The sequence below is a fragment of the Dendroctonus ponderosae genome, unplaced genomic scaffold, assembly GCF_020466585.1.
Source record: "Dendroctonus ponderosae isolate FM_Combo_2020 unplaced genomic scaffold, Dpon_F_20191213v2 Dpon_F_20191213_1, whole genome shotgun sequence".
NCBI classification, from domain to species: domain Eukaryota; kingdom Metazoa; phylum Arthropoda; class Insecta; order Coleoptera; family Curculionidae; genus Dendroctonus; species Dendroctonus ponderosae.
This window is the reverse complement of record NW_026017110.1, coordinates 46,455,723-46,482,558: the sequence shown is the minus strand read 5'-3', so window position 1 is coordinate 46,482,558 and position 26,836 is coordinate 46,455,723. Positions and strand designations below refer to the sequence as shown.

At 38.6% G+C, this 26,836-nt stretch overlaps 2 protein-coding genes across 6 annotated transcripts in view; one reads left to right on the top strand and one right to left on the bottom strand.

Annotated features, from left to right (window-relative positions):
- The window catches only part of LOC109538532 (remodeling and spacing factor 1), an 11,349-nt gene extending 6,915 nt beyond the window's left edge, over positions 1-4,434 (top strand). For 2 of the 3 annotated variants that reach the window (XM_048670462.1, XM_048670470.1), the window contains exons 20-28: positions 454-607; positions 664-806; positions 865-1,063; positions 1,115-1,251; positions 1,310-1,472; positions 1,530-1,770; positions 2,071-2,505; positions 3,686-3,866; positions 3,919-4,434. In XM_048670462.1, the coding sequence (XP_048526419.1) occupies positions 454-607; positions 664-806; positions 865-1,063; positions 1,115-1,251; positions 1,310-1,472; positions 1,530-1,770; positions 2,071-2,505; positions 3,686-3,851 (1,638 nt within the window). In that variant the 3' untranslated portion in view covers positions 3,852-3,866; positions 3,919-4,434. The remainder of the gene's footprint in view (positions 1-453; positions 608-663; positions 807-864; positions 1,064-1,114; positions 1,252-1,309; positions 1,473-1,529; positions 1,771-2,070; positions 2,506-3,685; positions 3,867-3,918) is intronic. The other variant, XM_048670466.1, reaches the window with a different exon arrangement.
- A 479-nt stretch (positions 4,435-4,913) lies between these two features.
- Positions 4,914-26,836, bottom strand: part of LOC109533587 (serine/arginine repetitive matrix protein 2) — a 131,780-nt gene continuing 109,857 nt past the window's right edge. For 2 of the 3 annotated variants that reach the window (XM_048670456.1, XM_048670452.1), the window contains exons 18-25: positions 18,864-19,179; positions 18,453-18,756; positions 17,960-18,394; positions 10,148-10,472; positions 9,959-10,087; positions 9,822-9,906; positions 9,534-9,773; positions 8,796-9,478 (exon numbers count right to left, since the gene is read on the bottom strand). In XM_048670456.1, the coding sequence (XP_048526413.1) occupies positions 9,327-9,478; positions 9,534-9,773; positions 9,822-9,906; positions 9,959-10,087; positions 10,148-10,472; positions 17,960-18,394; positions 18,453-18,756; positions 18,864-19,179 (1,986 nt within the window). In that variant the 3' untranslated portion in view covers positions 8,796-9,326. Of the gene's footprint in view, positions 5,226-8,795; positions 9,479-9,533; positions 9,774-9,821; positions 9,907-9,958; positions 10,088-10,147; positions 10,473-17,959; positions 18,395-18,452; positions 18,757-18,863; positions 19,180-26,836 lie in introns of those variants that run through there. The other variant, XM_048670458.1, reaches the window with a different exon arrangement.

Sequence of the window (26,836 nt, the reverse complement as noted above, 5' to 3'; positions counted from 1 at the left end):
CTTTGTCTTACAAGACCAACCAGACAATCCCGCTTCCGTTTCCCTACATTAACGCTACTCGAACACTTACAAACGCAACGGACTAGTGGACAATAAAATAATTTCTTCTTGCCACTGAAATCTTATTTATTTAATAACATTGTTAACCTAGAATGGGAGAATTTTCATATTTGTTTTTTATTTAGATTGGGACTGTATGTATTAAGCAAGGGCAGAAATACCGATAGGTCGATAGCCTTTTTTAGAAATAAAGCTGTTTACTACTACTATTGTTAACCTAGAATAGGAGAATTTTCATATTGGTTTTTTATCTAGATTAAGACTGCATGTATTAAACAAGGGCAGAAAGACCGATAGGTCGATAGCCTTTTTTAGAAATAAAGATGTTTACTACTACTATAACCCAAACACCCGTGTTGCTCAAGCCCAGCTAAAGAAAGCGTTAAATTTCAGCCAGACGAAGAGGACAAGGACAGCGAAGACAAACCAGAACCTGAAGATGAAGATGACGAAGACAACTCCGAGGAGGAGGAACTGCCAGTAAAACCGCGACTGATTGTGCCGAAGATTTACATTAAAAAACCACTGAGCAACAAAACCGCTGCTGGTTAGTTGGCAGGTTTTTCGTCGCTAATAACCTCCCTTAAACCTTTGCGCTTTTAGGCCCTTTGGAGAACTCCAAAGCCGCTCAATTCAAGCCGAAACCCTCAAACCCTATAATAGCAGCTAACGATGGGGCGCCAACTAAAGGGATTTTGAGCTTGGAAAGCAACGTGAGAGATGGGGAAGTCGGAGGATTGGACAAGGTCAGCAGCCCTCCCAGGAGCTGGTTGTACCATTTTACTCAACTTCTGGGTGTTTTAGCCAGCAGCCAAAAGGCCGAGAAAACCGAGTATTGTCCACGAGCCGATTGTCAGCAACGTATCGGCGCTGATTAAAAATGATATTGAGAACGATGATCTTTCGGAGCCGCCAGGCATTTCGCTGCCAATGTTTGACGAGCTGGATTCCAGCCATCCCAAAGACCTTTTGGACGACTCGCCGCGGAAGCGGAAAGCACGAGGTGAGACTAAATGTGGCAAACACGAGGAGGTAAATAATGTTGAGTGTTTAGGGGCTCTAAAGAAGAAGCTGGAGGCGACTGGGGCTGCGTCAGTCAAGTTCACGCAACCCGCAATCGAAATTGCGGCGCCACCTCAGCCCTTCTTGCAAGCCCAGCCGGCCCCTTCAGTTATCACCAGGATGTTGCAGGTTGCGTAGCCCCCGGAAATGGTGCTGGGTTTTGGTTAATTGGGGCCTAATTTTTCAGACAAAACCGGGTGCTTCGGTTTATCCAGTTGGGCGGATCCGTCCCAAACAGTTTGCAACTATGCGAGATGATGATTCGGACGAATCCAGTCCCAAACACTCACCAGCTTCGTCACCGTCCATCGGGCAGATTGGCGGAGTTTCCACAGTGTACAACTTGGCAGGTCAGTTAGTTGTTTGCGCACAATCAGAGCTGGATTAAGAGCAAGTTGATCTTCCAGGGGCTCCACAAGGCAATGCCCCGCTGCCATATCGCCATTCTGGGCCTCCGCATCCAGGAATGAACCATTATCCCCGAGGTCCTCTGGGAATGGCCGCTCCGGCGTATCATCGGGGGATGGATCCCTCCCCATCTGGGGGCTCTGTTATCAGCTTCTCTGATGCTCCAGCAGCAGCACCCAGTGGCTCCGCCCCAATCAGCGCGCCGGATAACCTCAATAGGCGCCCCCAAGTCAATCAAAGGTATGGTCTGTTCCGAAGTTTGAAAGCTTCCCAGAAAGCAGTGAGTGCATGGAAATGTATAGTCAGTTCCGAACTGCTTGACAGTTTTTATATTGCTTGTGCAGCAAGCGACACGGAAAAAAGCCGTTGATCGTTTCTGTCGCTTTTTCGAAAACTATTGCATGTTTTCGATATGTTGCAAGGAAAACAATCAAATAAGAAGTAAATATACAGGGTGTCTCGTAAAAATTGTCTCTGACTTGAGACAGCCGCTGCATATTTTCCATGTTGGTACTGTTTTGGACTGTGGAATCGTTTCAGATACCCGCCCCCTACAGGGGCGGCTTTAGGCACCCCCCGTCCGCCTCTGCATTTGTACCGGCCGCCGCCCCCGGGCAATAGTGGAACCCCTGTGGGGGCCCCCTACGTGCCGCCCTTGGGGGCCACCAATGGGCCGCCTCCTTCGCACCCTCCATATCATGTGGCGGGGGCAGTAAATGGGCCGCTGCCGCCCCCCCAGCCGTATCCGTCGCCACCGGTCGCCGCCAATGTACCACCCGCAGTACTCCCCTACCCGCCTTCCGTTCCAGCTGCCCCCAACATTGGGGCGCAGCCCGCCCACTCGCAATATGTGCCGCCGCAGCCGCCTGTTTCGGACGGTGCGCCCCCATCAGGCCACCCACCTGAGGGGTATTATGGCAGTTATCCACCTTCTACGGCCAATGAAGACGCCTTGCAACCGTCTTCGTATGGAGGGTTAGTAGCTGGCATGTTTTTTTTTTGGTTGAGCGAAGTTGGGATTTGAATCAAGTCTTATAACGCAAAGAAAGCCTAATAATTGAAGTGAACAGTTAACTTGTTTTTGTGTTCTAAGCTGTGTTAAACAATTTCAAACTTTCACTTGAATTTTTATGGTCGTCATCTTCAGTCTGTTTCAGATATTCCCAGACTACCACAGAATAATCCACCAAATTTTTGAAAATGATTCCGTGCACCAAAACGAGTGACAACCACAAAGCGTCCGATATTTTCTCCACTTATTTTGTCTGGCTGAAATCGGAAAGTTGTTGTTTATCATTGTTGTATCGAAGCATCGTTAACCACATTATTTGGCGATGTAGCTAATACAGAGGCGGCGCTAGGAATTTTTCGTCGAAATCTAGTGCCAGTTTACTGGGCGAAATTAGCTCTGTAAACTTTGGAAAGTTCTCAAAAATCAATGAGTGCATCGATTTGAATGACACTTTCAGGATTTGGAGCTACTTTAATCTGCTCCTCTCTCTAAAAACTTCAATTGTGACCCGCCTTCATAGGCGGAGTTAGGATTGTTTCATCGCGGGCAAGTGCAAGTCTGCTGCACTAAACTGGTTGGGTACAGTTTGAAAGCTATGCAAAAATCAGCGAGTGTATGGATTTGAGTGAAAGTTTGAGGGATTATAGCTCCATTAGTTAGCTACATTCTGTAGAACTTGCAACGGTCGCTTTTTTCCAGAGGCGTAGCTAGGAATTTTTCTTTGAAATCGAGTGTCAGTTTACTGCGCGAAATTAGCTCTGTAAATTTTGGGAGGTTCTCAAAAATCAATGAGTGCATGGATTTGAATGAAACTTTCAGGATTTGGAGCTACTTTAGTCTGCTTCTCTATCTAATAACTTCAATCGTGACCCGCATCCATAGGTGGAGTTGTTATTTTTTCATTGCGGGCATGGATTTAAGTGAAAGTTTGAGGGTTTGATGAAAACTAGATTAGACATTCTGAGCAAATGCTCATTATAAATATAATGTTTATTTAATTTTTATTTATAAACTTTGAAACTGAGCATACCAGATAGACGCAAATGCAAGACGAGAAAAAGCGACTTGGTCGATAACTTTGTTCGAACTAAATAAGTTCATTATTATATTATTGTATACTCGAATATTTTTTTCGGGTTTTAGATTGCCGCCAGAAACAGGTCCTCCATATCAGGAGCCGTATGGAAGTGAAGGAGCCCCGAATGCGCCGGCCGGCCCTGCAAAAGCGTTCGAAGAAGAGTCCGGAGGCGAGTTTGCTGGCTTGGCATCGTATTTTTCTAGCCAAAGAGAGGACGACTTGGACTCATAGTGGATAGACGCGATTGTAAGTAAACATTTTCGTTTTCCCAGCAGCAAAACTCAACAGTTACTTGCAGATTGCATCAGTATCATCAAAGGACTTGAGTCTTCTGCCTGCGAGTAGCGCGTTCCACACAGGGGTAACAATCGACTTATTTTTGTTAGTTAGAAGTATTTTATATGAAAATGTACAGTAATCTATTAACTTTTATATTAGCAGCAGTTGGGCTCTTTGTACATACTGTTTTGTATATAAAACTGTCTAGATTCAGACTAATCTCTCATTATGTATCAATGGACTTATCGAATATAAACTGTATATAGAAAGAAATTAATTAATAAACAATCTACTGGCGCGCCATTGGGGCCGGAGGACGCGGTTTTTACAAATATCGATTTTTTTCAACATTTTCATCTCCGACCCAATGAGCGTTTTGTGATTAGTTTGGAATTCCAATTTTTATTTTGCAATATTAGTGTGACGGTTTCCTTATGAAATTCAAGTGATTTGCTTCAATTTCGATGGCAGCGGTTTGGTTGTAATGTTTGTAAAAGTTGTGAACAGATGGAATAAAAAACACTATTCTGTTTCAGATTGATTGACTTGCTTTACAAGCGAATTAAAATTTTTTTCCATATAAGTACTAGTATTCCGAGTGATTTGGTGTTGCCAGGGATCGACAGTTTGGGTTAGTAAACGATTTTGTGTGTCTTGACTAAAATCGGATTTGTATCAGACCAGAATGTGTAAGGAGGTAGCGAGCAAATATAAGGAGCAGGAGTTTAGCGTTTCGTTATTGTCTTTGTCGATGCAGATGCTCTCTATTGGTAAAATTTTGCTCACACATGAAAGTTTCGATTTGTATCAGGAGGGCAGAATGTTTAAGGAGGTAGCGAGCAAATATGAGGAGCAGGCGTTTAGCGTTACGTTATTGTTTTTGTCGATGTAGATGCTCTCTATTGGCGAGATTTTGCTGGCACACAAAAGCTTCGCGCGCAGAATCTCCAAGAAGTTATACAGCCACGAGCAAATATCAGGAGCAGAAATAGACATTAATCGCAAATAACGTAACGCTAAAACTGTTTCTGTGTGCCTTGGAAGGAGGGATTAACTTGCGTTAGCCGTAATGAATGAATGAAAGCTCACGTTTTTTTGATTTATTTATTAACGATGTTATGCAACAAACACAGATTTCGATCAACAAACAAATGTCTAAAACATGGATTAAAACCTAAAGATTTTTGAAAAATCGTAAAGAACTACTACACACTGAATTGGTCCAAGCGTATTTAGATAGTTCGGAAGAAGTCCATAGGGATGGTCGCAGATAATAACAAGTTAAAAACATCAGTCGTTTCGAAGAACTAACAATATTAGTGGCAACTGTAACAAAAGGCCGATTCAACATTATATTTACACGCGTTAGGCCCATTTGCGCCTTTCATTCTACCACAGCACAGTTGGCGCTAGCCAATATCACTTTGAGTCATATTGCATTAGAGGTTTCCAACATTTAACACGGTACAGACTAATTACTGATACTGATTATACATCGTTTACATGCTCTAGTACAAAATATATCGCTTATATGTGAGAAGGAAGGGATCAGTTGTTTATTGCCAACATTGGTACATAGGTACAGGGTGTCTCGGAAAATGTGGACAGGGTGGAGAAAATGATCAACAAGCTTTTAAAGTTTTTGAGGGAATTTGATCATTTTTTCTTATGAGGGGCCTGTAGAATTTTTACGAGGAGATTCTCATGTTATTTTCACACCCTGCGTATGTATCCGAAAGTAGGTCCACCTTTTCGGGAACACCCTGTAAACAGCGGATCAGAAAAACATTCGCGCCCACCTTGCGCTTAGTTCAATTTCTCCGCCCATATGAAATGTTTGTTTTTATTTTAATTTTTTTGAAATTGAAATAAATCAGAAAATTTGAAATCAGGGGTTAAATCAAGAAAAAATTAAATTGAAAGATGTAACATCTGTGTTAGAACAAAAATGTAGCCCCACTAAATTTTAATCTCCAGTTTATGCGTTTTAATTGTTCTTAATTAACAAACTGTATGAATGCTCGCATATTTTTGTGCTGCAGTTAAAATACAATTATTTCCATTCGGTTTTTGCGTCTTCTAGCCTAGTATTATTTAAGATGAAATAGTCCAGAAAATAAAGATTATTATTAAGTTTACTAAGAAAATAAATAACAAACATTTCACATTCGTGCAGAAATTCAACTGAGCGCCGACTGTCCGGACATTTTTGTGACTCTACTATAGATAGATATATAGATATTCACGTGACTTTCTAAACAGGGTGAGTGTGTTAAGGAAAATGCGGAGAATATTCACCTCCTTTGCGGTGTTTCTACAATAAAACTGGACTTAACACTTCGATCGGGGAATTACAAAAATACTTTCCAATAAACATGGGGTTGTTTTTTGTTTGACAAATAAATTGGGTTGGCTTTGGAGATTTTCAACCAGCCAACCCGCCTTAAAACTAGGGATTTGGCACTCGGATCATCCTCACTCGGGCCTGTGCTCACGACATGATTTTTCCTGATATGCGTCGTAATGAACAAAGTTGTCTTTTTTGTAATTATTAACAGGGTGGGCAAATTGGGCGATTTTATTTGCGAAAGTGAAGCAAATACCAAGAAACTGTTGGTGTTATTTTCAAGTCGCAATTGTTATAATAATAAGCGACTCGACTGAAGTGATACATTTCGAAATTTACAATTTTTTGGAAAATCGTCCTGAAAACATTAAAAAATCAAACCTGCCCTCCATATATAATGGTTCGATCTTTATCCAGTGCACAAAACCCCAATTTTGTGGCTCTCTCGGTTTCAGAGAAATATTTTTTAAAGCAAGCCAAGCACGTCAAAATTCAAAATTAGAAAAATCCTCGAGCTCTCTCGAGGCTAATGATGAACCAGATGCAAAAGTTTACGTTTTACATGGATCGTTTCCTTCTCTACCTAGTGCACCCAACCTCCATTTCTTTGCTCTTTTGCTCTCAGGGAAACGATTTTTTTAAGCAAGCATTTTGAACGCTATTGAAGGAAAAGTTGTCCAAACTTTTCTGGCCAATTGCCTGAAGGCAAAAGGCTACGCTTTTCACATATATAAAAGATTGTCTCCCTATTAAGCACAATACATTCCAATGTCATTCTTCGACAGGTTTCCAAGATACGCTGTTTTAAAGAAAGTATTTCATGATTTTTCTCTGGAAACATAAAAATCGATGGAATATTCCCTGATGGTGTCCGAAAATCGAAACTGGCTCCATGAACGGAACCAGTTCCAAATTCAAATGTAAAACGGGTATTTGAAAAAGACGATAAAGAAGACCAAACTATAAAGACGACGACTTTCCTTGCAAAATCGATCTTTTAATTTTTTTGCATAAACGACTCTCAGTTTGCCATAATTTACAGTAAAACGTGTTTATAAACAGTTTGGTTTAGAAGTATTGACCTAAAAGTGGAGAAAGCGGAATTTAGAAAAAAATCAAATTATTCACAGCGACGCAGATGACGAGTTTCCGAAATAATTGATTATAGACTCGCTTGTTTTGTTCGGGAAAATATTTTTGAAAAAAATCCAGAAAAAATTATTAGGGTTCGAGAAAACTGTTTACAAAGCTTTTAAGTTTTCCAATAAAATTTATTTTAAAATATTCACAGAAAATACCTGAAGATGGTATTTTTAAGTAAAACTAGGAAAAAAAGCGTTTTTTGCGTAGAAAGAATTGCTTAAACTGGAAAAACTGAAATTTTAAAGGGACTTGCAAAAGCTTCAGAGCGATGAGGGCGGCGAATTTTCTCAATAATTTTTTGTAAACTTTTGCTCTGGTCGTTTTTGTAAGACAATCTTAATTGCTTTCGGTTAAAAGTCAATAAAATTATTCTGTGCAATTTGTGCCAAATTTTCTTTCTAAATTCCCCGCAAAGCGACGCATGAGGCGAATTCGCTAACAAAATTGATTTTGTTATTTTTGGCTGAAAACTGATTGTCTGAAGGAAGCATCAGAAAAAAAAAACAGTAGAAATTTATTTGAATTTTGTCCCGAATTCGATAATTTTTCGCAGAGAATACCTTAAGATTGTCAGTATTTTAACAGCAATAATCTAAAAACAACTAAAAAAAGGCCATCAACATTTTCCCAGCAACGGAACCGAGTTACTGCGCCAACTCCTAAAAATTCACTGATTTTCCCAGGCCTATCAGGAAAGAGATTCAAAATTGCGTTAACAAGGCGATTCCAGGCTTCAGGTATTCGTAAACTTTTCCCACTTAAACATTTTTTTGTTACCGAGGGTTCAATGAAGATCATTAATATTTTTCCTTTGCTAATTTCTCGATGAGAGCTACAAGGTAAAACTAACGAATTGGTGATTCCAACTAATTTTTTTTTTGGTTTCGCGATCTGGCGAAATCTTCTTTCTCTATCTTTCGATAGTGGCGAAAAATTAAAACAGTATTTTTTAACTCCTTTATTACTGGAAATATTTTTAAATTTTTATTCATTTGTAGACTATTTAGTCAAATAAGTCTGGATAAATCTACCAGACACACTTTTGGGTACTTTTTTCCATCAGTCCAAAGGCTTATGGAAAGAATTAAAATCGTCTTCAAAAAAACATCAGTTTTGAACAAGAATTCGTTTTTGAACTAAATTCTCAAAAACACTTTAAATGCGGCCCTTTATTTTTGGAACTTTTGACTTCTTTACCTTTTCAATAAGTGCATAGGCAAGTTATTCATAGCCGAAATTTTCAAAGTATTCCTAAGACATTTTGAAGCAAATTTTATGCAAGTCGCTTTAAAAGCCGAACAGAATTTCAATTTAATTCTGCCCTAAAAAGTTCATGTTCGAGTGCTCGACTTTTGTTCTGCATTTCCAACTGTAACTCTTTACTGGGTAATAAAGAGTTAAAAGTGGAAATTAAAAAATATATCGTCTAAATGTGCGATACATGGTTGAAATAGGGATCACCTAATGGTATCAAAATATACAGGGTGTTGGAATGAAAAAACCCAAGTTTGTCGTGGCAACTTTTTTGAGACACTCCGTATTTGTGTAGTGATACTCTACAAATACTTATCTATTGAAAATGTGTTAAACTTTTTTGAATTTTGCCAGTAACAAAGGAGCGACAGAAGAAATCAGCAACGAAACAATTCAAAAACTCCCATCACAGTTTCTTGATATCTGCTACACCCTGTACATATATAGTCAGTTCCTTAGTGGCGTTTATTCGCAAATGCCTCCACCACAAATAGTCAAGAAAAATTGATTATTGTCACTTCTACATACACGCAAAAATATAAATAATATCCTTCAACTACCTACTCGAGGGCAAATGGACCCAGTAGATGTCCACTATCCAAGGTGGAGATTGTTTCCCGCGATCCACCTTGTATAGTGCCAGGGGGCAAAACCAGTGCATTTTCTCACCGGAGTATCAAAATTTAAGAAGCGACTCGATGCCGGGACTTTTTCCCCGTTCCAAAGTTGAACCATGTGGCCATTTTCCGGCCTAACAACGAATTGGAGGAGGAGACGTTGAGCTGCAGCATCGAGGACCCCAAGTAGCCGCGTTGCTGCTGCAGCTTGCCGCCATCTGGCAACCAAAAAACCTTAGAATAGGTACCAAACAGTGCAAATGGGGGACGTACGGGTTATTTTTCTTGGAGGTCTTTTCTGCCTGCAAGCGGCCAGTTTGGCCAGCTGGCGTGCCGCCGGAGGCAAGTTTAAACTTTCCGAGTTGAGGCCCACTAGGCGACGTTCTTCTTGAAAGGCCTCCAGCCAGCGTTGCTTCTCCTTGAGGGAGCGGCAACAAAAAACGAACCACTTCTTCTCTTTGGCGCCGTCCAGTAGCTTGATCGCGTGTCGCACGTTCACATTTAAACTAGAATCTACCAAAAGATGTTAGCTGCGTCTTTCTTCGCCCGCTTCTGGCCTACCTTTTCCATCAGGTACGTCAATGATTTCAGTAGCGTCCAGCCGAATTCGCCCCTTGTACACATAGGTGTTCCTTTTGAGGATATCCTGGAAAAGCAGTGAGTAAGTGAGGGTTGGAAACCCTCCAAAAGTTGCTTACCTTTTTGCAGTACACCAGCTGGTGATCGAAGAGGAACAGGGTGATGTTGGTGGTCCACACTCCTGTGGTCACTTTCGCCACCTCCCCTTGCCGAATCAGCTGCGAACTCACTCCAATCAAATCCTCGCCCTGCAAACAGCGCACAATCCTCCTCACTCACTTTATCGGTTAAGTCCTGAAGGTACCCACCTCCCAACCATCGACGCGCTGTTGCCAGGCGGCCAGTTTCTCCAAGCTCTCCATCATCCTCTTCCTCTCATTGATCAGCATGGCCACGCCTCGCATCACCTCCAAAGCCTCTTTTATATTGGCGTAGTCCTCATGGTCAGTGCGGGTGTATTTCAGCAATTCGGCCAATTGCAGGGGATATTTACAGATTCTTTGGACAGGAGTAAGCAGATAGCCGTCCAATGGGATCTCGATCAGCCCGCGCATCAGTCTACAGGCCTCGAAGAACTTGCAGTAGTTGTTGTACTGGTAGAGGTCTTGTAAGGCTGCGGTGGCCATTGGATGACTGAAAAAAAAAACGGGTGAAACTAATTGGAGGTAGATGCAAATCGGTGTGATTTCTTTTAAACTATTAGAGAAAAACGATTGGGACTTTCTGTTAGTCTGGAGAAATAATTCAAGTTTGAGTAAATTTGAAAATTTAGCCGATATTTGTTCTTGACTCTGTACGCCACTAGTCAAGAATCAAAAGCTTCCGGCTATCGCCCCAAACTCATGCAGGCAACATTGAGAAATACAACAAAAATACACTCTTGTGTGTAAAATGTAAATCTTCAAGTTCCTGTTGGACCTGCCCTCATCTACGCGCAAAAAAACTGCATTTTCACACATCATTAAAAAAAGTTATTGGTACAAAGATTTTCGATATTATGACACAATTCTAACTGAGCACACGAAGACCAGATATTTAAAAAAATTACCGCTACTAGTGATGAGCGAGACTTGTTCTGGTATTGCAAGAAGAGAAAGACCAATACTATGTATTTATATGTAAGACCAAGACTTTTGCAAGAGTCTTGCGAGATCTGTCTTCGAAGCCCATATTATGTCTTAAGGAAATTGAACATTCTTAAACACTTAACATACCGACGATTGACTTTGCGTGAGAAAACATTAAATTAGAAACAAAAGCTGTGAACAAGAGTCATATAAATCAAACAGCACTTAAAATGTGATCGATTCCAGATTTTTTCCCTTCTCTGTCAGATTATCGAAATCGGGGCAGATGGGGTAAATATTTTAAAAATAATGTTCGTTAGTCGTCGATATTGCCTAGATAAAATTGATTTTTCATCGACATTCTTAGTGTTTGTACCCCTTTTGCTTGTCCCAGTACAAGGTGAGTTTGTCTCATAGAGTAGTCCTTTTCACTATAGCGGAATATCTATAGTCTGTACGCTATAATTTTGGTCGTACGTCATCAATCGTCGGTCGAGCGTTGTTGCCATACTCGCCATAAATTATGTATATAAACATAAATACTAGAAGCATTCTTAAATTATCTCAATACTGTCTCGTTTTTGCTGATTATTATTTATGGAATGATGGTTTATGTGAAAAGCACAAATATACCGTTAACGCATAGTCATGGACAAGTACAAGACAAAGACAGCAAGCAAATGTCATGTGTTATTAAAAAAATTCCGATAAATCTACGATCGATTTGGCAACATTGTAATTTTTACTACCCTAATAATTTTAAAGATGAACATAAATAATCAGCATCGCTTTAAATTGGTTAGTTTTCTAAAGTTTTTCGTCATTTTATGATTGATTGAGGTTCTCCAATGCCCAAAACAACAACGAAAAATATTCGACTTATCACAAATTTCATTAATAATTGTTTTTATGTCGATAGTAAAATTTCGTCGCATGACGTGCGACCAAAGTTATAGCGTACAGACTATATTTATATTTTCTAGTATTAATTTATAATTTCCTTAATACCTACTTATATTTCTTTAATATCTATTTATCATTTGCTTGCGTTTAATTGGTTTTGTTCAATATCCATCTAAGAGGAACTACTATTGAACTGAACACCGTACACTATAAGTACTGGGGTGCCTCATGAACAGGGGGGGACTGCTATTCGTAACTTGAAAAATACAATTACAGTAATTTCGAATGGTTTTAATGTCGTAAAAAAGTTGCTTAAACCAGAGTATCAAATTTTATTTTTATATACATTTTTCCAAAGAAAATATCAAACTTGCCATACGAAATCTTACAAAAACTAAGATTATTCAAATTGTAACCCTCCATTTTGCTCACAGATGCGTGTTTAGCTTCGAACATAAGTATCACTTTCCATTAACTTTTTTTAACAGATTTTGCTTTATTAAATACATTTTCTCAATAATTACTAAGTTGTCCATGCTTTACGGGAAAGGAATAGTTAAATTTTTTAGTCACCCAATAATTTAAAAAATATATGAAAATAATTTTTTTTCTCGGCTTAATGACCGCCAGCTGTTAGAATTAGAGATATAAACTTTTGTAGAAAACCCTTAGAGGGTGTTACTTATACTACATGTAACAACATTATAATGTACACAAATGCGGACCCAATGAACAAGCAGCTAAAATCCTTTCTGAATTTATGTAAGGATACTGATAAATGTGTACACAGTGACCGAAAGAGTTAAGCGGAAAAATTTACTTCTTCCACCATCTTTAAAAATCTCCTTTAAAAAAATATGAAATTATTTATTTAAATGACAAGCTAATTGCAAAGGGCTACTTATTTTTGAAGCTGAACACGTTTGGGTGACAAAAATGAAGTGTTAAAATAAACAAAAAAAGATGGTTTTTCTGAGATTAGAAGCAATTTTTTGATTTTTTTCGAAATGTACATCTTAAAGCCGATATTAAAACTTGGCAGGTCCTTTTTAAAAAAAAATCGCCTTTCAGCCTCTTAAGGGGGTAGAGAACTGCTATTTCTATAAAAGCAACTCTAGTTTTAACCGTAAAAATAGCAAAAGTCTTAAGATATCAAGAGCGATTTCCGGATTTTTTATTTTGAATTTTCTAGCCGCTGTTAAATCTGTACAAGTTTTAATCTAAAAAATCGCCGCTAGAAGCCTTAATCAAACAGCGAACTGTAACTTGCATGTAATATGGAGTAACTAGCATTCTATTCAAATGTGAAAAACACACAGTTTCGTGAACGATTTCTGAAACTTTTTGAAAACTCGCGCAAGCCTTATATGCAAACGTGTGCTTTAGAAGCTATACAGATAAAGCTGCAGCTTCTACTCAATATAGAGAAACATAGTTCTATCGTTCAACAGTTCAGTACTATTTAACAGATGTAATTAAAATGCCCACTAAGTTCAAGAAAGAGTTTAGTAAATTTTTGAAAGCGCATTTTGAAACGCCAATAACCCTGTGTAGTCTCTACTTTAAAAATTACCCTTAGAAACTGTGAGCACATAGAAGAGTACCATTTTAGGAGAACATAGAGCAAATATGGCTCTATTGAACTGGCAGATTTATAATCCCTAATAGATTCAAAGCTAATTTAAGCAATTTTTTGAAAATGCGTGCTTCAAAGCCGCTATTGAACGGAATGCAAGCTCCGACTCAAAGTTCGCCCTTAGCAGCTCTAGCTAACAGGTGTAATTAAAAAAACCCCTAACCATTAAGGCGATTTTAATACATTTTGAAAACGCGCATCTCAAAACAGTGCAGGCTCTATTCAATAACTCTAGGCAGATGGAGAGCTTTAAATGGACAATATTTCGAAAACTAAACACTTTTGGAATAGACAACCTTTGACTAACTGACCCTTATTTTTAATACTGAGTAAGATAAAATGAGAAAAAAAGGGTTTCCATCTGGAAAAAAATTTTGAGCAGTTTTCTCAACGGCATTTTGAAACTTATTTTTTTAACATTTTGTAGATATTAATAGTTATAAAAATGTTGTCAAAATTCCATTAAAGTAAGATTTTTTTAACAATAAATCCGACTGAAATTAAGTAGAACTTATTCCCTTATAGGAAAACGAATAATTATTCGAGTGGCTGCAACTGTCAATTTTTTACATAAATTTTCAAATACAGTAAAGCCCGCTTATAATGAACCCGATTATAGTGAAATTTCGGTTAAAACGAACTTTTCCCCTTTAATGAAAACGTCACCCATACAGACTTACGTATTTTTTTACTGGTTGTAACGATTCTGTTTATAACAAACTTTCAGATATAACGGTGGCTTTTTAGGTTAGTTAGTATGTTCAGTTTCCGTTTATAACGAATTTGACGATGGTTTGTAACACCCATATGTTAAATCAGAACAAATGAAGTTGGTTTTTATGCCGCAGAACACAAGTGCGAAGCTCCAACTTATGGATCAAGGAGTAATTCATTCGCTGAAATGTCATTACAGAAAAATTCTTCTGTTTGAAAAGAAAATGTTAGAGGCATCCGATAAAAATGAAACATTTTCTATCAGTCTCTTAGATGCAGTAAATTATAATTCATTGAGCTTGGCAAAAAGTTAGCCGAGAAAATCTTGCTTTGTTATAAGTCTTGTTGTTTTTGTTGTTCAAAGAATGGTTTAAAATCGTTTTGGTTGTATTTATTGTGTGAAGGTTTTTCTATATTTATAATTTTCTTATTGATATCGTTTATTTTGGAAAAACAATTACTCAGTACTATATTTAAAAGTTGAATATAAAAAACATTTAGTACCTTCAAATAATTTTTATTATTCTGCTTTCTCCCAAAAGTAAAATCTCTCTTCCTCACCTGAATGAATTTTGGTACAAGTTTTAAGTTTTTGCATCTAGTTAAAAAAACATTTTCGGTTCTTCTCTCTCGCTAGCTTAGCCCTCAGCTTTATGTACTCCTTCATTATAGTGCATTCCATTTGTCCAACAATGTTGGTCAGATGAAGATGTCCACAATTTTGTCGAAGAAAAAGTTAAAATCAAATTGAAAGATTTTAATATCATCGAATATGTGACCATTGATAATGACATTCTTACAAGAGAAATGTTGTCCGATGAGCAAATTATAGACTCCGTAACCTCATCCACAACTTTAAGCGATAATGAAAAAGATGACGATTTGGGTGAAACTCATTGTACTGTAGACACTAATGCTATTCCAACCATTTGGAAATGACAAAAAAAGTGTCGGAAACTCGCAATTTTCTACAATCGCGTCAAGTTCCTAATCATTATGGGAGTCATTTTGTGATCTTGAAAACTACATAAAAAACATCAATTTTTGCAACAGAAGTGTACAAACAAAAATTACAGACTTTATGAAGTAGATTTAGAATTGCGTTATGTTCCTCTTTTTGTGTTCTTGTTGAAGGTTTGCCATTTTAGAATATGGATCGTTTCACTGTCGAAGAACGCGTAAAAATTATTAAATGTTACTATAAAAATGGCGATTCTGCTGTATCAACGTTTAGGGCTTTACGAGCAGATTACGGTCGACATAATCGACCCACATAGCAAACAATTTCGAACACAGTGGAAACATTTGAAGAAACTGGATCAGTTACTGATGTAAGGCCTGTGTATCATCGCAACATTCGTTCGGCTGAAAATATCGCTGTTGTTGTTCAATGTGTGGAGGAAGACCCGAATTCGTCGATTCCCCGACGTGCTCAACATTTGGACTTGTCTTGCTGCTCATTGTGGCGAATTTTGCAATTGGATTTGAAGCTCCATCCATACAAAGTCCAACTGACTCAATAACTTAAGCCTCAAGACCATGGGCAATGCAGAACATACGCAAATTGGATGATTGAACAACAAGCCGTTGATGATGATTTTTCGAACCGAATTTTCTTCAGCGGTGAGGCTTATTTTTCGCCCGGTGGTTACGTGAATAAATAGAACAGCCGTATATGGATCTTTCAAAATCGTCGATCGCCAAAAGGCCTTTGCATCCTGAAAAAGTGACCGTATGGTGTGGTGTGCATTATGGTCCGGTGGTGTTATTGGCCCGTATTTGTTTGAAAACGATCAAGGATGAGCCATAACAGTCAATTCTGAGCGGTATAGACGCATGTTAACCGATTATTTTTGGAGAAAAATTGAAGATTATGACCTGGAAGACATGTGGTTCCAGCAGGATGAGGCAATGAGTCACACAACACTGGCAGTTAGAGTCCTATCGAAGAGAAATTTTCAGGACGCGTAATTTCGAGATTGAGGGATGTCAATTGGCCAACAAGATCCTGGGACTTAACACCGTTAGATTTATTTTTGTGGGGATAAGCAAAAGATCATGTTTACGCCACCAATCCTCAAACTCTTGAGCAACTAAAAGCCAATATCCGTGAAGTTATGACCGAGATATTACCGGTAATGTGCCGAAAAGTCATTCAAAATTAACTGAAAAGGATTGAGGCCTGTAGGAGGTCCGTGGAGGACATTTAAATGACATTGTTTTTCACGTATAATGGCAAGGTTTAATCTTTATAATGAATTGAAATTTTCGTCTCCATCTGAATATTTTGTGTGTTTTTTTTACTTTACTTTCCTAAGCATAAAATTGATAACCCTGTATAACGAAGAAAATACATCACGTGTTTTTGTATTATTATTCGCTTATACCGAACTTTGGATATAACGAACAAGTCTTAGTTCATTTTTGAAGTTCGTTATATCCAGACACAACTGTATATCAAAAACGCTTAGACTTAGATATAGGATATTAGGTATACATGAAATATGTTTATAATTTCGAGGAGAATTCGAAAATGTAATAATATATAGGGTGTTCCATTTAAAATAAGCAAATTGATACCTACTTCCGGTAGAACCGGAAGTGTGGCCATCTTGAAATTATTTCAGATCGCTTGCTCCCAATAACTTAGGCACACTTCCAATTGTCAAATTTCACCTAATTACAGTTTGCTAGATATCGATCGCGGTGGTTCCCGGTGGGACACCCTGTATAAGCCCAATCAAAATATTTAAATACACAGGGTGTCGCAATAAGGATGGTAAGCGGCTGTATCTTGGAAAGTATGTGTTGTAGAGTTATCGGAAAAAAAATTGATAACAAACTTGAAGAAAAGAATTTGCCGGAAATTACTTTGAAATTTCTCAGATTACCACTAGATGGCGTAATGGCAAACGGTATTTTAAAAAGTCGGTTTTATACAGAAATTGTCCCTATAAGTGAAACATCTAGTAAGTTTAGTCAAAAGATCATAAAAAAACCGTACTACTTTCCTTATGAACTTTGTAGAGTTTTTATTGCTGTTTCAATTGGTAGTAAAAACTTTGAAATCGGTCAAGTCGTTTTGGAGTTACAGGTTTCTTTGAATTAAGCGGTGTGACTCTCCCCCCACGCATTATTTGACCAGTTAGGAAAAAAGTTCATCAGGAAAGTAGTGCGGTTTTTGATGATCTTTTGACTAAACTTACTAGATGTTTCACTTATGGGGACAATTTCTGTATAAAATCGACTTTTTAAAATACCGTTTGCAATTACGCCATCTAGTGGTCATCTGAGAAATTAAAAAAAAAATCCAGCAAATTCTTTCGTCAAGTTTGTTATGAATTTTTTTTTCCGATCACTCTACAACACATACTTTCCAAGATACAGCCGCTTACCATCCTTATTGCGACACCCTGTATACATCTAACTGTAGATATTTCAATGTTGTACTTTGGTTAGAATATGTAAATTACACTATGAACTTCAAAATATATTCGATTTCTCCGGATAAAGACCTTCTGGATAGAAAGTACGGGTCAACAAATTTGAATTTTACAAAATAAGTAAACTTATTAAATAGTAAATGGTCTGAGATTTTTTGTAGTTTCGTACTGATTAGTATTATCTTTTAATTTAATTATTGCTATTGTTATTATTAAATTCATTTCGTCTAATTATATGGCTATATAAAAGCAAGACTTGCAAGAGTCTTGGTCTTGGTCTTGCTTTGCTCATCACTAACCGCTACTTCCTCGTAGATTCTGTTCAAATGGCTCCACCCACTCAAATGTTCCACTCACCTGTTACAATAATCCGAATACATCTTAAAACCGGAACTGTGCTTGAGAAAACAGCTCCCCACGCAGCTACGATGGGGCGCCTCCCAATTGATGCAGGCCTCCAAGTCGCGCAAGAACCCCACTTGGAACTGGAGGATTTCGTTCAGATTGCTGAAAATCGTCGACAATTGTTCGTCGCTAAACATGTCTTTTCGCTTCTGGCATTCGGCCAAATAGCCCTCGGCTACGTCCCTCAACACTTTAACAAAATCCCGTTCGGTATGAACTAGTTCGCGCACCACACTGGTTCGCACTTGATCGTTCGACAGCAACGAAATGCTGGTTCTTCTGCGAATCTGCGCAGACACCGGCCGGCCGGAAGCGATGGCCGCCAAACAATCCTCGACGGTATCCTCCTGGCTGACGCGCAACCGCACAAACTGAGCCGGGAACCATCTGCAAGCATGCGCCCAGTTAATCAGGAACAAACAAAGTGGATCAGCGAGCGTCTTACCCCCATCTTTCGTTGTTGGAGCCCCACCACCACTCTCGATCGGTTGTGTCCTCCACTTCTATCACATCTCCTGCCCTAAAAGGCAGCTCGTCAGCTTCGATGGCTACATGATCGAAAACGGCCTCAGCCAACACAACCACGTCTTCGTCCGGTTCTGGCAGTTCCAGAGACTTTTTGTGAGCGCTCAGAGACGCTATGGACGAAACATCCGAATCGGATAGAGTGTCTTCGTCGGAGCTGTTTGGAGCTAGTCGGGCATCGTGCTCATCTTCACTCAAAGTGGCAGTGGCGCCTCCCGATGGATCTGCAATTCAGGGGCTTTTTTAAAAATTTTTGGTAAACACCACGGTGTACAAGCTAGATATTCGGGGCTGGTTGAAGGAGTTAATGGATTAAATTGAGTCAACTTACTCGCTGCCTTAATGAGCACTAGAGGAGATATTTTATCGATATCGATAGGCTGACTAAGGGAGCGTCTAAGGGCGGGTCTGCGCGGCGGCGTGCCGGGCACATGTCTGCGCAGCACCACCAGGCCGTCATCGTCGTCGTTTTCGTCAGGTGGGCGCTTCCGTGGGCTTAAGGTGCGCTTTGAGGTCATATTGCGCAGAAGGCGACGGGCCGCCTGCCGCTGCTCCCACCCCAAAAGTCGCTGCCCGCCCAGATCGCTGCGCGTCCTCCTCACCTGCCTGACTTGGCGCTGGTTGAGTTGTTGCTGTTTTGGGTCAACCTGAAAGAAAAGAAAAACATGTTTTTTTTATCAAATTCACTTTCATACCTTTTGATAAATAAATATCTGCGAAACTCAATGCGGTGGACGATTTACAAGCGGGCTACTGGTTAGAAGAGGCCAATGTGCAGAAGAAAGCCGGCTCAGAATAAATGGCAAAGTTTCGAAAATAATTCATCCTCAGGTGTTTACAAACGATTTTCATATTTCCAGTAAAATTTGAGATTTTCGTTACGTCATTAATTCATCAGTGTTTCTTCCATAACTGGTTTCCTTTCTTTAGCTCCTTCGTTTTTAGCCTTAGAAAATTCTAAATGCTCGATTTTAACAATAATAAACAATTACAACCAAATAAATAAAAAACAACAAAGTTGTACAGATCAGCTATAAACAGAGTTTTCCACCTTGAAATGCATGAATATAGAGTGACAAGTTTTCCATTGAAAAATTGGAACATTGGTGTTTTACTCAGAAGTAGCCTTATGAAGGATCTATGAGTAAAAAATCACGCATTTCGGTCAGAAATGTTTTTTTTTTGCAAAATTTCGGAGTTCTGGCAGTTTTAGACAGAAATTGACGACTGTGATTAACAAAATTGCCACAAAAAGCATCTAAATTCTCGAACTTGAACCGGGAAACCGCAAAATACCCTTATTTTTCACAAAAAGTTTCTTTACTTTGTTTTAGACACAGTTTTCTGTACATTTCCTCCATTTCAAATCCATAAAAAAAAATTGCTGCTAAACATACAGTTTCTGTCTGAATGCTTGAATTTTAACTTCCAAGGAAATTTCAATATCGTGCTTTGCTGAGGAATAATTTTGAAGGCCATCTTTTCACTTGTAGCCCAAATTTAGGGACAAATGAACGAATGTTTGCAATAAACAGCCACAAAACGCACAGCCCGCATCTAAATGCTTGAATTTCAACTAGAAAACCGGAAAATATCCATTGTTTTACTCAGAATTAACTTTAACTTATCTATCCTGAATTGCAGCGAAAAGAAAAAAAAAACAAATCGAAACAGCCATAAAAAATATTTTCTAATAAAATTAGAACGTCAAAAAGCGTGAAAATCTCCGAAACTAACAGCGCTGAACAAAATATATGGTATGGACTTTTTTCGAAAATGCCAATTAAGTAAACGAACAATTGAGAATTTTTCATTTTAAAAGACAACTTGTTTAATTCAGGTCAAATCTGATGGCTTTTAAGAAGCCCAGGACAATCAACCTGGCCAAGAATAAATGGTAAGGTTTCGGAAATAAGTCATCTTCAGGCGGAAGTTTCGGAAATAAGTCATCCTCACGTGCTCATAAACCATTTTCATATTTCCAGTAATATTTCAGATTTTCTTTATGTCAATAATTCATCTTCCATAACTGGTTTCCTGTCTTTAGCTCCTTCATTTTTAGAAACAATAATAAAAAATTAGAAGCAAATAAATAAAAAATATAAAAATCAGCTATAAACAGAGTTTTCCAGCGTTAAATGCGTGGATTTTATCAAGTGAAGTTTTCCATTGAAAAAATTTGTGTTTTAATCAGAAGGTAGCATTATGAAGCATTTATGAGTAAAAAATCACGTGGTTCGGTCAAAAATTGATTTTTTTTCAAAATTTCAGAGTTCTGGCACAGTTTTAGACCGAAATTGACGGTTCTGATTTAGAAAATTGCCACAAAAGGCCTCTAAATTCTCGGACTTCAACCTGGAAACCGCAAAATACACTTATTTGTCTCAAAAGTTTTTTACTTTGTTTTAAACAAAGTTTTTTTAAACTTTTCTCCATTTCAACTCAACTTCAGAAACAAATTAAGACGATAAAATCCATTTAAAAAAAATTGCTGTTAAAAATACAATTTCTGCCTCTGAATGCTTGAATTTTAACTTCAAGATCGTGATTTGCTGAGGAATAAATTTTTTACTTGCAGCCGGAATTTAGGGACAAATGAACAAATGTTTGCAATAAATAGCCAGAAAATGCGCAGCCCGCACCTAAATGCTTGAATTTCAACTAGAAACCCGCAAAACATCCATTGTTTTACTCAGAATTAACTTTAACTTACTGAACCTGATATGCAGCGAAAATTTCAGGAAAAACCGAAAGCCATATAAATAATTTTCTAATAAAATTGGCATGTAAAAAGGGTAAAAAAAATCTCAAAATCTCCGGAACTAACAGCGATGAACAAAGGCAACTTGTTTAATTGAGGTCAAACCTGGTGGCTTTTTAAAAGCCTAGGACAATCAAGCTGCCCGAGAATAAATGGTAAAGTTTCGGAAACAACTCATCTTCAGGCGCACACTTTTCCATTATCTAGCCATAGTTCAACGAACAATTTTCATAAAATTCCTATTAGATTTGAGGTTTTCTTTGTTGTTTGCTTGCGACTCTGCGTCATAATTAGTTATTTGCAGGATTTTTTCCCAACCGAAAATCTTGCACTCTCAAAGAACATTTTCCGTAAACCTTCAAAAACAAAGAAAAAACCAGTTTGCTAACCTGTACTTTAAGAACCGACATGAAGAAGCTGACCAGATCCTTGGCCATCGCCGTGACAAAAAACAAACACCAAAACAAATCTTCACTTTAAACGCCCGCAATCATCTTCATTTCCCACTAGTTGACGAGTTTCTTCAGTTTCTTTGCCCTCAAGCCTCAACTTGAAGGTAGGTACCGCCAGCTGCGCAGACAGTCGGTTACTAAGCGGTGCCGCCTCTCATTCTGATTCCTTCGGCACCTTCAACCAAATGTACTGTTCAATCTTCCATATAGATGAAGATTTTGAAAGTACGGGGTGTCCAATTTTTCGACAGTAACTAGCAATGTTCTTTTAGCAGACACTACACTTGAACTCCTGCTGCTAGTTATACGTCTCGCACAAATTGCCTGAGAACTTTGAAATTGAAACCGAGCAAAGAGTGGGCGAGGTTTGTACGAGTGGAACATCATGGAGTGGAACCATCGGAACCAAAGCAAAATCCGCTTTGTACAAAAGCCGATACAATTTTAAGGAAACTGGCACCAGTCTGGTACTGTTTGGTGTCGAATCGTTAAGCAGCTGTTGGTTCTTGGCTTGTGCGCCAGGTGCAACGACATGCAGCATCCGGTAAAGATGGTACTTTTTTCCCCAGATGCGCCAGCTGATCCCGATAGAACTGCACGTGCTGTTCCCGAATGCCACTCGATTGGGGGACGCAAGATTAGCCCACCTTTTTTTTCGGCCTGAGCTTGAAATAGATTAGATGCAAATGCAAAATTGACCAAAGACAGATGTTAGTGCGTAAATATTTACGCAAAACACTCAAAATTTATTTATTTATTTTTCAGGCAACTGATGTAAATGCGGCCTGATTTGTTTAGTCAAAGCAAATGGAAACAGTTGCGTAAATAGGAAATAAACCGTACGACGGTATTACGCTATGCATTTTTCCCCGATTTGTTGACCAATAAAGGGAGCAGCTTATTGAGGGTCCAACTAACTAAAGAAAACTCTCCCAAAATCTAAATTTATTCTAGGCAAAAACCACTAATCGAACGCAAAAAGAAAATGACTGTTACCAGCAGATTTCACTCAAGAAAGTCCAACAGTGACAAGATAAAAAACATGTAAAAATAACGCAATTTTCCTGTTCGGACACACGGTCTGCTTCCTTAATCGTCCATTCCGGTTAGTTTAAAACCATGTCTGGTGCTAAATGTGTAACGTTTATTTATAGAGAAGCCGCACTTGCTCAAAAAGAGGCGCCTTATCCGATTGGGGCAAAGTGATTTTGGAAATTTGCCGTTTGAAGTCGCGCAGGGCTCCGTAAAACGTAATTAGCTCAATTAAAAGTCATATTAATCCCGTAAATCCAGTACTTAAATGAACTTTGACGCACACAATCTCCATTAATTTCGCATTAAACCGCGAGCATGGGAATGAGCCAGATGGGAGAGCAAATCGGGTTTAGGTTTCAATCAAATACTGTGCAGGAACGAGAATATTGACAAATCATGCTTGTTTATGTTTTATGTTTAGAGGAGAAGCCGCCACCAAAAAAACACCGTTAATGGGCCTTAAATAGTTCAAATAGTTTTGGCCCGAAATAGTTTTAAGAACGGTTTTTCTGTCAAATGTATGCAATAAACTTGTTTTGTCCGCAAATATTTGCAAACGTTTAAGCCCGAGTTTACAGAGAAATTAACTACTTTTACGGCAGAAAACCCGCGTATGCGTTTAATTCCCCCAAATTCGTAAAGTTCAACTTCAAAATCGCAAAATTATTTTGTATGGACCAGGACACTTTTGTATGGATCAGAAAAGATTAAAATAAATTGCCAAAAACTTGAAAAATATTTTTTCAGTTCCTAATTTACAAGTCACAAAATGCGTTGTCTGCCTCCAGAAGCTTGAATTTCCACTTGGAAATAACAACATGAGTGAGGAAACTAGAGTGGTTTTGACCCAGAAAGCGAAATCAATATCAAACACTTAAGTATAAAATTATGCCAAAATTTCATGATTTCCGTCCCGTTTTGCTCATTTCTCGGAAGCAAGAACGCTAATTTTTACATCATTCCAGAGATAACTAACTGGCCTTTTTCGAAAGTATACCGTCGATAAGGAAATGTTGGCAGTTTTCTGAAAAAAGTGTTGAGTTCAAGAAGTTTTAGATTTGCGTGGTTTTTTTAGTTGCCAAATCGACTCAAACATGACTCTGCATTTTAGAAGTTTTCCAAGCTCCACTTGAGCCACAGAATTCGTTTTGGGATCGTTGGATAGAGAATTGAAAATTCGATTCTGTCATCACAACATGAGTGAGGAAACTCGAGTAGTTTTGACCCAGAAAGCGAAATTTGAATATCCGACACTTAGGTGCACGATTTTGCCCGTTATGGCTCATTTCTCAGAAGCAAAATGAGCAAGAACGTTAATTTTTACATCATTCCAGAGAGAACTAAATGGCCTTTTTCGAAAGTGAACCATCCATAAGGAAATGTTGGCAGCTTCCTCAAAAAACGCTTGATTCCAAAAAGTCTTAGATGTGCGTGGTTATTTTTTAGTTGCAAAATTCACTCAAACATGACGCTGTATTTTGCGAAGTTTCTCAAAAACCACTTGAGCCACAGAATTCGTTTTGGCATCGTTGGATAGAGAATTGGAAACTCGATTCAGTCATCACAACATGAGTGAGAAAACTCGCGTAGCTTTGACCCAGAAAGCGAAATTTGATTGTTAGGTGCAATATTTTGCCAAAATTTCATGTTTTCCGTCTCGTTTTGGCTCATTTCTCACAAGCAAAATGAGCAACAGCGCTCATTGTTACATGATTCCAGGGAGAACTAAATGATCTTTTTAGAAAGTGAACCATCGATAAGGAAACGTTGGCTGTTTTCTCAAAAAAGTGGATCCGCCCTTGCCCCGTCGTAAGCCATCGAACATTGAGCCTTGAATTTCGACTGGAAAATGCAAAATCCAGCTGGTTTAAATTCAAAATCGCTTTTAGGATGGATTTCACGTTTCAACTTACACTCAGAAAAATACTAAAAAGTCACAAAATGCTGTCGCTGATTCGAGAAACTTAAAGTTCAACTGATCACAAAAATCACTCGTTTTCGCTCAGACACTCGCACGAAAAACTCCCGGAAATGCATTTCCCTGTGACCATCCGCTGGAAATCTCGACCACTGGAAGACAAATTAATTCCGCCTCTGAATCAAAGTTCGTCCAGCGAATTGATCCCAATTGGCCTTATCACGTGAGACAAATACGTACCTACTAGTTCGGTCATTTGTCCTCGGAGCTGATAACACTTACTTAAACAGTCGCGGTAACCAGGCCCACTAAACGAGAGTTTTTTTCGAAAGAAAAATCGACGCACAGAGCCAAAAGCCACACTAAACTAAACACCCCGAAACGGGAAAAACTCGCACGGCCTTACAAAAGGCAGCAACAGCTGCACAGTTTCGGCAGTTTGTCGACCTCACGTGCATTCCAGAATGTAGTAGTGAATCGCGATATTGGTAGTACGTACGTACGTACTGCTGACTTGACTGCACATTTACATGGCTTTTCACCTCCTCACCTGTCCCCTTTACATTTAAATTTACATGGCTGCCATGTGCCTCTTATGTGCACACTAAATTAAGACGCGGCGCCCACTTTATGGATTTTTTTCTGGGACACCGTCTAGCTGCCCGCAATTTTTCTTTCGATCGGGGGGAAATCAGTGGCGGCACAATCTCGAAACCCCAAGGGGAAATGAATGAGGAAGTCGCCTGCATGCACATTTACCCACTGGTCTGTTGCCGAGACGAAAGATAACGCAATTCTAGTGTAAACTCCGGAAGTGACGCTGTTATCAGGAAAAAACTGTTTTCAGATCCAAGTACAACATGCGAGTAGTTTAGCATATAGTTGCGATTTATAGAGGAAGTGTTGCTCTATTCAATGGTGCAAAGAGCTATCTGCTACCTAATTCCATTTAAGCGTGATTAATTTATGAAGTCTGGCCCGCATAATGCGGAGTAGTGCGGAAAAGCAATGTGGTGTGAAAATGTCTCCAAAATGGACTCTATCGCAATAAAACTCCCAGATTTGTAGAGCAAAGCCCGATCTATGCAATATTGGAACGGGCAAGTTACTATCCAATCTCTTTTAGTAAATACTGCACCGTCTAAACTAAAAATTCGTAAATAAATACTCCACGCGCCGATCGTGGTTTGTTCACCCCGCTGATGATTGCTCTCTAAAATGTTGCAGAGAGTACGTTTATACCGATTCTCGTTAGGAAGACATTCATTTTTCAGATGTAATAGTGCAAATGAATTGGGGGAAAATAATATGTTTTGAAAAATTCTCCAAATCTGCGAGGAAGTGCAAATTCGCCGCAGAGCTAGAGCCGTGTTTGCTCTAAATTCAGACAAAAACATCAACTTTCCAAATGCTCAAAGAGCAAACCGGCTAATTTTTTAAACAAAGCTTGCACATGTCCAATAAAAGCCAAAAGTGTTCTTGTTTAGTTACCTCAAACGCCTGAGAAAGTGCTCGCACATCTTATATACAGGGTGGTTTTTTAGTGCGACAGAGTTCATTATTTCCGTTGGTGTTGAACTTTCGAAAAATAGTTTTATATAAAAGTTGTTGTCGCACACAGTGCGCAAATTTAAAAAATACTTTATGTGATACAGAGTGTCAGAAAAGCGTGGAAAGGTCAAAGTGTATTTTTTTAAATAGAACTACCCATTTTTCATTAGTTCATGGAATGCAGCTTGAAACGCTGCATATGCACCGTAAACTCCGATACTTATGTATTGACTTACATAGCCACCTTAAAACATGTAGCAATTTTTTGAAAATTTTAAATAAAATAAATTATAATTTGAAAACGGTTGAGTTCACAGCTTAAAGTGTAAATAAAAATTTGTAACTTTGTAAATTGTCTATCTTATGACGAATTAATATACAGGTACTTCCTTTTGAAAAACAAAAGTTAAATTGCATTCAAAAGTTTTAGATGGAAGTCCACATTGTTAACACCCTGTACAATGTATTGTTATTTTGGTTCAATAGAATTCTTAACGGATCTGTGGGGATTGGGAAGACGTATTTTTTTGTATCTTTAACTGCTTTTTTTTGCTTCTACAATGAATTTTTAGGTACCATGTTTTTAA